We start from the raw sequence: 10,780 nt of genomic DNA, 5'->3' as shown, positions 1-10,780 counted from the left end.
AAATCAAAAAGAGAATATACCTACTCCTTGGGGAAATTTCACTTTTGGACTCTGTAAAGCATATTTTTGCTCCAACTTGTGCCATTTTCTACTAACAAATAGAAAAAAAATCAAAGTGGACTGATCCTGAAAAAATTAGTTTAATTTTGCCGTTATTTAGGTAACATATCTTAATAACTTGAGTAAATCAATATGAAGAGAAGATTTTAATATTTTATTATTTTTACATAGGTGATGGAAACAACAAAAGATCAAATCAACGTGCAACAATTGTTCAACAGGAATATTCAGCGAGCAACATTATTGAAACAGAGTGAACATGATTCAGTTTATCAAAATTAACTTCAGTATCTGGGACATGGAACCATCAGCAGAAGAACTTGTGCTCCAGCGTTTCATCTCTTGTATAATTCATGTTTCCCCTAAATTTGCTAGTTGTACCTTACACACTGTAGACTTTCAATGAAGAGTAAGAGTCTTCACTGTAACTGTGGCTGAAGCTCTTAAGTTAAGGTTTTTCCAGAATTTTTTTTTTTCAGGAAAATATTCCAGGAGGAAAGAAATTTGTTTTTAAGGTAATCTAGCTATCAATTGATGTCTTGAAACCTTAAAATTAACAGTCATTTCAACTAGTTTCATCCTAGCGAGTGTCTAATTAAACCTTGGCAAGATCACTGATTTTATAATATTCACTGGCAGCAATCTCCACATGTTAACTACACACACACGCACACAAATACATTTCTTTTCCTCTATTTAAATCTTCTGCCTGTAAATGCGATGCAATTCTAACTTCTATTATTTTGGGAAATAATCGATATTATTATTCTCCACGAGATTTATTTGGTGGGCCTTTCTTATTGTATTCTTACTCATTTCCTTTTTCCAGAGTGCTAAGCAGAAATGGGCTTCAATTTTCCATGAAAACGCCCACAAATAATTAGTTAAAATGACTGACTTTGTCACATCATTCATACATCACATAATGGGGAGGGTAAATCCTTAAAGAAAATGCACACAAATAATTCAAGAAAACATATCAAACTTGATGTAAATTCTTTATTTCTTCATTCATGTCAGTGGAGAACATTATCTACCTATATGTATATGTATATTTATATCTACATCTGTAAATCTATGAGGAACTAACTTGTTCATAAGCATAAATTTAAACCAAGGGGTTGCTTGAATATATATAAAGAACACTGGTGTGGGATGTAGTTGATCTTGCTTTTAAGTTTTGGCCAACTGCCAAATTGTTATATTGCACAAAATAATTAATTCTTTTGTGTGTTAATTTCATTATTGGCTAAATTTGTCATAACCACTCTATAGGTTATTTGTTATCAAGACTCATATAAGAAATATAAACATACCTTGATGATTATTACTGCTTCTGGGTGCTTAAGTTTTGTTGAATAAAAAAAAGTCAGATCAGAAATTCTCAGTTAAGAATAAATTAGTAAATTGAGTATTCGGGTAAAATATTTTCAAAATGTATAGGCTCTAGAGTGACTTTATTTATCATTGCATTATAAACACATTTTTCTGGCCCTTAATTCATGTAACTAAAAGAAAACATAGGCATTTTAAATAAACAAAAATAAAAACATTTTTAAAATCAATGTTATGATTTTTAAAATAGGTTCAGAAGTTCCATATACCTGAATCTGAAAGGCTTTTGCAAAACTAATCAAACAACCTTCGAAGAAAGGATTTCTTGGCAGGAGTCAAGATTTTTCCAGACCCTTTTTTACGGAGGGATTTCATTGGAGGCTTTTTTAAGGGTAGGGCTCTTTGGGGAGTGTGTAGAGCTCTTGCTATCTCCACATGCTCATTGCAGTAATACTTGTTGCTTCCTGCTGACAGATGGATGAGCGTGCGTTCTGCCAGATCCATGCACTGAGCATGGACCCAGTGCCCATCCCCATGAGAACAGTAGATCATGGCGGGTTTGTTCAGCTCGGTTGAATAGAATGGCACCCAAGTGTTGATATCCACATCACAAGTAGGGCAGCATGTAATCCAGTAGCCTGTCTCAGACTCATCTTCTTCATCATCTTCATTATAGGTGTCAAATTCATCATCACCATCAAAACTATTTGCTTCTGCACTGAAACAAAATTCTTCGGAGTCTTCAAAGGGAGTGGAATCCCCTGGATCTTCTGTTGATGTCTGACTGTTTGTGAATGTTGTTTGCTCTTCATTCGTATCGTCTTCAGCACATTTCAATGTATAGAAATAGAATGCTTCTGAAACAACTTGTTTATTGTCTCCTGGTATGCCAAGAAAAACAGTTCCATTTCCCATGTTGCTTCCAAACCATATCTTGCTGTGCTTAATGTCTGGGGTCCAATCTGGGGTCTCCATCTCACGAATTTCTATCTTGTTGTCCTCTAAAGAGATTATGTTGCAGATCATTCTTTTTTGGTTTTCAAGCTGATATCCACCAACAATAACAAATTCATCCTTGTTAGTTTGAGTTAGGATTGCACTGGAGACAGAGATTCCTCCTGGCAAGACTGTGCAATTCACAGCTGGGCTACCCAAGGGAAGATCAACCCTTATTCTGTACAGGTTGGCAGGCCGGATATTATTGGCAAGTGAATGTCCTCCTAAAATATAGATGGTATCATTTTTGGCAATTGAGACATGAAAAGATAGCCCATCCTGAAGTTCTGGAAGAACGTATGATGTAGCACACCCAAATTCAAAATCCACCAGGAAAACATGGGGCAGGCAGTCAGCTACACTATTCCATTTTTCTGTGGTTCTGTGGGTAGAAGGCATGTATGAGCGTCCTCCAAAGAGAACACCCATACTTTTCCCTCGGCTATACACCACATTAATGGAATGACCATATCTGGCTTCAGGAACATCTCCTACCAAGTCTTTCTCTGTGCAGCGAAAAGTAACCCTTTTGTTGTTCTTGCAAACAACAGACATGACATAAATCTTATCTGAAAGCTCATTGTTTGGTGTTTTCCCTCCATGGATGATGTATTGATGCTTTTCAGACTCCAAGTTGCCTTTGAATGTGCAAGTGGCTGGGTAGCGAAGAGGAGGGAGGTAGCAGGAATCCTTAGAGAAAATTGTAGGCTTCAGTTTGACATGGTTATGCTTTACATCCAAGTGGAAAACTCCAGTGGGGCAGGATCTTTTGGGCCAGCCTTTTTGGCCAAAGAAGAAAACTTGTCCATCAAAATTCATCAGTGAGAAGCCTGGTTGAATTAAGGCTATGTTATTACTGACTGTTACCATCTGCAGAGACATATTTTCTGATGGCACGTGGATTTTTGTCTGAAAGAATTATAAAATAAAATTACTTAGAGATCGCTTCATATAAATCATCGTATTTAGATTCCTTCACATGTAAATTGCATTTTTTTAAAGACCTCCCACACGCTTGCAGTGGGACTGAATGAGGAAAATCCAAGGAGTTAGGTCAGTAAAGAGCCACAGAACCTTTACTGCCATGCCATCCAAGGAACTGGGACATGTTTTGGCCACGAACTATGCTCCCTAGGATTTCTGGGAATTGTAGTCCTTTTCCTTAAAGAGTCACCACGCGTCAGCTGAAAGAACCACATTTCCCAAGAATCCGTTTTCTCTGGGATGTGTCGCTTTGGAAATCTGTCTTTGTTGCTCTGGGAGAGGGGACTCCTGGAATGTGTCTTTGAATAAAGACTAGCGGAAGGTGCGAAGTGACTAGATGGGAGCCAAGGAGGAAAACTAGGGAATAGGAGGTGAGAGTGGCTACACCGACCCAACATCCGGGTTGCCGGAAGGCTGCAGCGCCCGGAGCGGTGTCGGGCAAACCGCTACCCTGGTATTGTTGGAGCCTCTCCTGGGGACTTTTGAACAGGTGACCCGGTAGGAAGCACAACTGCTTCTGTTGGAGTGCGGTTGCCTGGAGACCGCAGTCTGAAGGGACTCCCGGCAGAGATGTCGTTACGGTGTCCTGCCTGTCTGGATGCTTAGGAGCGCGACTCAAAATTACACCCCTGAGGACCTCGGAGATGCTTGGGGCGGGAGGTTGAAGAGGTCACCGAGGTTACAAAAGCCGTGACTGTCTTACAGAACCGAAAGATGGGTCTTTGAATCCCTCGAGTGCAGGGGAGACATTGCCTGTTAATGATTTTTACCACTTCTACATTTAGTAATTGAAATACAGTTATTAGGTTTTAACGAGTGCACTTTAAAGGCCCTTTGTTTTCTTCACTGTTTTTACTACCGTTTTTAGGGTTCTCTTAGGGAAGCAGAGACGGTTCCTAAACACATCTCCTTTTCATCTTCATTCTAGGAAAATAGAGTTAGTGGCTTTTTCACATCTTTCCAGTCCAAAAACTTTTAGGTAATTTTTTAATAATTCTGTAGTAAGTAAGCAGGGACTAAGAAGCGAAATGTTTGAATTATTCAGGATTTCATACTTGTGTTACAACAAAAAGAATATTTACTAGATGAAGGAAGCTTGATAAATTTCTATTTTATTATTGTTTACCTTAGAGAGATGTGGAATACACTGCCTGTTTGCAGTGTGAAGTCCTATGCACCAAATATTAAAGGAAACAAAATAGTACAGAATACTTGACTTTTAAGAGTTAATTCTTAATGTGGTTCAAAAGCAGTATAAACAATGGCTAAGAGTATGGACTCTGAATGCTTACTGGCTGGATTCAAATCCTGGCTCTGCCACTAACTACATGACTTTGGGCAAGTTCTTTAACTTCTGTGTGCCTCAGTTTCCTTATCTGAAAACTGAGATAATAATTTTACCAACCTCGTATATTGATGTCAGTTATGATTAATAGTTGAATGTACGTAGAGCACTTAGAACAGGGATTTGCACACAGTAGATGATAGTTATTATTATGATTTTTAAAAAATTTACCGAAAACTAAGGTCTAGTGAATACGCACCTGCCAGTAATGGCAGTTGATAAGGTTGGAGAGGATGAGAAGGGGCTTTAGGATCTGGGAATCAGGTCAATGGGTATAGATAGATAAACATTTGAACTAAAAAGAATTGGATAAACATGTATGATGAGGGTGCTGGTAGTAATTTATTAACAGAAGATAGTTAATATTTTGTTCTTTTTGTCATCCTTTGTCTAACCTTCATTAAATATGCAGGCCCTAAAGTTGAATTCTCTGAGTCCAAATTAGGCTCTAACACTTAGTTGCTGTGTAACCACCTTGGGCAAGTTATTTTTCTCTCAGTTATTCTTATCTGCAAAATGGGGATAATCTTGGTATCTATTCACTGGGCTGTTTTGAGAAATAAATGGGATAGCATGTGTAAGTCAAATAGAACAGTGCCTGGCACATAAACACTCAATCAATGTTAGTTGGTACTATAATTTATCTAATTTATCTTTATTCCTTCTGCAAAGATTCCTTGAACTATTTAGAATCTCTGGTCACTCTAATGAGATGTTGGTGGGTTTCTTTTTTTTTTTTTTTTTTGCTTTAAGAACTTCTGTAGATCAGCTGTAATTTACTGCTAAATAATCTCTTGTAGTTATTATTTTTAGTCTACTTGGGAGACTCCTAAGGGGGTGATCTTTTAACAGTTATCTGGTGGGTTATTAAAGCAGGTGAGGAAATGGTGTCTGAGAAGCATTATTATCAAAATTATGAAAGCAAGCCTCTCTCCCTCAGTTGTCCATTCAGCAACCTGTCCTGCTTAAAAATAATCTGGGTAGTGTTTTATTTATATCATGGCCTACCCAAGCCTACATGAGTGAAGGCATCTGAGCAACTCTGAAAAATGCTATTCATAGAAACTAAAAGGAGACCTTATTGAGCCTCACTTCAGAAAACTGTAGGTGATTACACTCAGCCTGAGTGATTATGATCAGAGAGTTGTTCCAATTTGGGTAGGGGGAACACCGAAGCCAAGGCCAGCTTGTTACAAACACCTGTGGTGACTGCTTCTGAGATACAAGGCAAGCCATACAGTGGTCATGGATTCCATTACCACTTGAAAAATCCCTTTGTGGGATTTTTCAAGAACACTTGCTTTTAAAACAATGTTTTCATTGTCGCCCTTTGGTTTCACTTTAAGGTTGCTGTAGGAATTTTGGCTTCTCATAAGTGAAAACATGATTATTGTAGATTACACAGAAACATTTTCTTGGACAAGACGTAAGGAGGATTGTCCACTTTTGTAACTTAGTCTAGGCCCCTAAAGATTTTTGAGATAGGGCTTTTGACCTGTTTTCCCTTTGATGCCCTGCTTTTGGCTCATTTTGTAATTTCAAGGCCCTAAAAACAGTGGTAAAGTTTCTTATTGCTAAGATGAATTACCTCCTTTTGTAACACAGTTCAAGTGTGAGTAATTTTTAGATTACTCACTTTAACCAGATGATGTATGCATTTAAAGAATAAACAGGAATATGGAAAGTGTTTTCACATTATTTTGCCCATTTAGTTTTTGAAATTTTGCTTTATTGACTTGAATATATTTTTCACTGGAGTAGACTGTTGTTTCTCTTCCATGGTTTCAATATGACTGCATTAGTCACATCTTGGTTTTTAAAAAGAGTTTTTGAATGATTATACTATATCTAAAATAACCTACTGAAGTATTTTCCTTTTAATAGGCTATATGAAACAGACAGATTTAAAAAAATAAGACCGTGTTCTTCAGCTGAGGGAGGTTTCAAGGTCAACACATTAAAGATTCTTTGTAAAGGACAGAAATATAGGACCAATAAAGATATACAATTTTCCCAACCCCATGCTAACATTCTTCAGCAGGGAGATTTTCATTTATTCACTGTAATGCTAGGGCATAGTTGCGTATAATAAAAGGACTCATGGTATGAGGTCTGGGTTTATAGTTCCCCACATCTGAACCGACTTTTTCTTTTCCAAAGAAAGATACTGTACTCTGAAACATTAAATCTTGCTGATCCGTGCTGGCCATGTTTTCCTGATTGCTCCAGAGTAGCAGGTAACCTCATGTAAGTAACTTCAGGCATTTAATGTGTGAATAACACTATCTTGCACTGTTAATCAGGTTTGAGGCATACATTATTTTATTTTTGCTGGCAGTAAAAGCAGGATTAGATCTTCCTTCCTATACTTAGGCCAGAGAACAATTTATGTACTAAGATTAATAATAGTGCTCTAAAGGCCTAAGAATTAAAGCCCTGAAGCTGCCAGAGAACAGAAAGCCCCACATTTTCCAAATTCTACTCATCCCTTCCCTATCTAGATACCAAATCCATTTGTAACTAACACACTGCCGAAGTGTGGCATCTTCATTCCCTTAAAGTTTATGAACATAGGCTCCCATTTTTTAGCTTTGGTAGAAATGAAGGTATCAGACCTACCTGAAAGCCAGAGGGGCTGCTCACGCCTCTCTGAATCTTTGCCGCTAAACCAGGTATGAATTGTCAGCACCTGGGGAAGATTCACTGACTGCGCACTATGACTGTGGCAAGCAGAAGGCTGAGTGTAAAGAGAGTGTGTATGTGTGCCTACGGATGTTCTCATGAACACTGATCTAATGGGAGTAACTGACTGTGACCTTTTTTTTTTTTCTTCTCTCTCTCTCTCTTTAGATGGTTGAGGGAGTTACCCACCAGGGTGTACCCTCAGGATTTAACTATTTCACTACTAGCAAAAATGGCAACACAATTCACTATTTGTAAAGATAAAAAGAAATCTGGTCAAAACTTGATTTTTAAAAATTAAAAACATTTTAGGAAAACACAGAAGAAATGCATGCAGTTTCTGTGGTTTAAATAAATACTATTTTGAATCAAATGAGAAACTATTTGTCCTAAAGCAGAGACCACTAATACCAGTGCTATTCATTTTGACTTTGAAGTGCTCTTTTGTGGTCTCATTTTCTTTAATGCAAGACTCAGAAGGAAAGAGTTATAAATATTCGAGGCCCTCTACCAACTTTACATCAGGTAGCTACTGTGTAATAATACAGTTTAATGAGTAAGAAAATGGGCTTTGGGGTCAAGCTCACCTGGTTTTCTCTGCTAGCTCTGCTATTTTTTCAGGTAAAGTCATCTTAATACTTAAGCCTCTGTTTCTCTGTCTCTGAAATGATGATAATAGAAATATTTACTTCAAAAAGCTGTTGAGAAAAGATTAAATGAGATTATGTAAAGTGTTTAGCCAAGGAAGAGATTAATATTCCATAGTGATCTTGATAGTAAAAAATTACCTTTATAATTTCTTACCTTTTTTAAATTTTTTTGAGATGGAGTCCCATCTGTGTCCCAGGCTGGAGTGCAGTAGCATGATCTTGGCTCACTGCAACCTCTGCTTCCCAGGTTCAAGCGATTCTCCTACCTCAGTCTCCCAAATAGCTGGGATAACAAGCACATGCCACAACACCCAACTGATTTTTGTATTTTTAGTAGAGATGGGGTTTTGCTGTGTTGGCTAGTCTAGTCTCAAACTCCTGACCTTGGGTGATCTGCCTGCCATGGCCTCCCAAAGTGCTGGGATTACAGGTGTGAGCCACCTTGCCCAGCTTATAATTTCTAATAGTAGCATAACATTACATTAAGTAAATGTAATATAATTTACCTGACCTTCCACTGTTGTTGGTCATTTGATCAGTTTCCATATGGCTGAGGTGATAAAATGTAGTGAACAGAGGTAGGCAAATCTGGGTTTGAGTTTCAATGTTGTGACCTTTTTGAGTGTCAGTTTTCTTATCTCTAAGATGGGAGTAGTAACTACCTTGTTTTAAGGCTTAATGGATTAAAATGTCTACTATATAGAATGTAAACAGTAAATCTTACCTAATGAAGATGCTATAAATATATTTGTATAGTGAGTACTTTAATTTTTTTGCAAAATTTTAGTGTGCATATTTTCAGGGTTGAGTTTTTTTTTTAAACAGATGCGTGTAGTTCAATTGCTTGGTTGATTCTCATCATTTGAAATGTCAACCCATCCTTTAAAAAGCATCATCATCTCTTTTAGTGCCTTCCATGATGATTTTTTTAATCTGCAAAAGGATGTTGGGTTATTTCTTTAACCTATTTATGTATTTTATATATAAGATACTTGAAATTAGAGCAACAATAAGGACAACTGTCATAAAGTTGATATGTTGGATGTCTCCACTGTAAATATAAAATAAGAAATGCAAAAATAGAAACCGTGGGTAGGTTTAGACATGTTTTAGCCTTTGGATTTTACTAACAGGCCATTTTTAGCACAACAATTAGTTGCTGAACAAGTTAGTTGTCTCCTGAGGAGACTAGAAATTAGTAGCACATTTGAAAATGGGTTTTAAGACTCCAAGTCCTTGCTATACCATTAGGAGAGCATTAGACTTACAGTGATCTCATACAAGGTCCCTGATCTCCCAAAGTCCTCAGCATTGAAACTAAACATAAAATAGTAAACTATATTTATTGAGCATCTACTATATATAAAGCCATGTGGAGAATTAGAAAAAAAAAATCAGACACAGGTCTTGCCCTTAAAGCAGGGGTTGCCAATCCCTGGGCCAAGGACAGGTAAGGTCAGCAGTCTGTTAGGAAAAGGGCTTCACAGCAGAAGGTGAGCTGCAGGTGGGCAAGCCTTACTGCCTGAGCTCCGCCTCCTGTCAGATCTGCTGTGTGGCATTAGATCATCATAGGAGTGTGAACCCTATTGTAAACTGCGCATGCGAGGGAGCTAGGTTGAGTGCTCCTTATGAGAATCTAATGCTTGATGATCTTAGGTGGAACAGTTTCATTCCGAAACCAGCCCCCTCACTGTGGTCCGTGGAAAAATTGTCTTCCATGAAACTAGTCTCTGGTGCCAAAAGGGTTGGGGACCACTGCCTTAAAGAACATATATGATAGTAGAATGAAGCAACTTTTGGTTGCAGATGAACATGCCTTATATTCTTGCCGCATTCATCTTTTCTTAAAAGTTCTTAGAAGTTCATTAAGAAATCACAATTATAAGTTTCTCAGCCCATTTGTAAGCCTTGAGACAAAATCAAATTCAAACTCCTACAAGAACATATTGATTTATCCTTCCGTAAATTTCAAAAAACCAGTACACAATCAAAGAATACAAGTCAGTGAAATTACAGAGTAAAACAACCATTATTTTATGGGAAAGATAAAAACTTAGTAATGGGATATCCTGGCATAATAATTGGACCAAAAAGGAAACATAATTGGAAAAAAAAGATGGAAGCCAACCTCAAGCCCAATCTCTTTATTTTTACACTCAAACTACTCAGGGTCAGAAAAGTTTACATAACTTGACAAGGGTAACACAGCTGCAGGGATCTGTGGACATGGTGGGTTGGAGGGAGGCAGAATTCATGACAGTGCATTTCAAGAACTGTAGTGCATCTCTCAAACATTTCTATCACCATTTTATAAATGGAGAAACAGCTTAAACTTCATTATCAGTGAGTTAACTAGCATTTGAAATAATGTCAGTGGCAACTTTTCATAGCATTAGGATAAGCATAGACAATGATTACTGTTTTACTAAGTGGCAGAGTTTTGAGGAAGTAAGATAAATTGTGTTGGAAAGGGAGATGTTTGACCTGTTGAATGAATTCCATAATAGGAGCCACAACTGAAACTGACAAAGAAAAGAGGAAGGAAGAGGAAATATATAGAAGGAAGCAATTTACAGTTAGTATGATGGATTATCAAGAGAAGAACATGACAAGTGACTTGACATTTTTTATTTAAAACAATTAATTAGATATGGCCACCTGACCAGAATGACTGGTATCTTCCTATAAAAGTTTCATGCTCTCTGATTTAAGGTGGATTCTTTGCTTG

The 10,780-nt window shown here is 37.4% G+C and overlaps 2 protein-coding genes across 9 annotated transcripts in view; one reads left to right on the top strand and one right to left on the bottom strand.

Annotated features, from left to right (window-relative positions):
* Window positions 1-1,045: 1,045 nt before the first annotated feature.
* RAG2 (recombination activating 2) lies at window positions 1,046-7,517 on the bottom strand. 3 transcript variants are annotated; one of them, XM_023185547.1, is made up of 3 exons: window positions 7,340-7,517; window positions 3,911-4,299; window positions 1,046-3,300 (listed from the first exon to the last, which is right to left on the bottom strand). In XM_023185547.1, exon 3 carries the CDS (start codon window positions 3,271-3,273, stop codon window positions 1,690-1,692), a length of 1,584 nt encoding a protein of 527 aa, XP_023041315.1. In that variant the 5' UTR covers window positions 3,274-3,300; window positions 3,911-4,299; window positions 7,340-7,517; the 3' UTR covers window positions 1,046-1,689. The 3 variants fall into 3 exon arrangements, with proteins under 3 accessions (XP_023041315.1, XP_023041317.1, XP_023041314.1); XM_023185549.2 differs by having other exon boundaries at window positions 3,911-4,105; window positions 7,340-7,474; XM_023185546.2 differs by lacking the exon at window positions 3,911-4,299 and having other exon boundaries at window positions 7,340-7,474.
* IFTAP (intraflagellar transport associated protein) overlaps window positions 3,598-10,780 on the top strand; it is a 60,995-nt gene continuing 53,812 nt past the window's right edge. For 2 of the 6 annotated variants that reach the window (XM_023185554.1, XM_023185550.1), the window contains exon 1: window positions 3,598-3,697. The gene's annotated coding sequence lies outside the window, so the exon portion shown is untranslated. Of the gene's footprint in view, window positions 3,866-10,780 lie in introns of all 6 variants that reach the window. The other 4 variants (XM_023185553.1, XM_023185551.1, XM_023185555.1 and 1 more) reach the window with 2 other exon arrangements.

The sequence above is a fragment of the Piliocolobus tephrosceles genome, chromosome 13 (assembly GCF_002776525.5).
Source record: "Piliocolobus tephrosceles isolate RC106 chromosome 13, ASM277652v3, whole genome shotgun sequence".
Classification (NCBI taxonomy): Eukaryota; Metazoa; Chordata; class Mammalia; order Primates; family Cercopithecidae; genus Piliocolobus; species Piliocolobus tephrosceles.
The sequence above is the reverse complement of the archived record's forward strand: the minus strand, read 5'-3'. Positions and strand labels throughout refer to the sequence as shown.

What these genes read in the sequence shown, in the direction of transcription:
- RAG2 (XM_023185547.1), bottom strand. Translation starts at nt 3,273, where the DNA reads ATGTCTCTGCAGATGGTAACAGTCAGTAATAACATAGCCTTAATTCAA.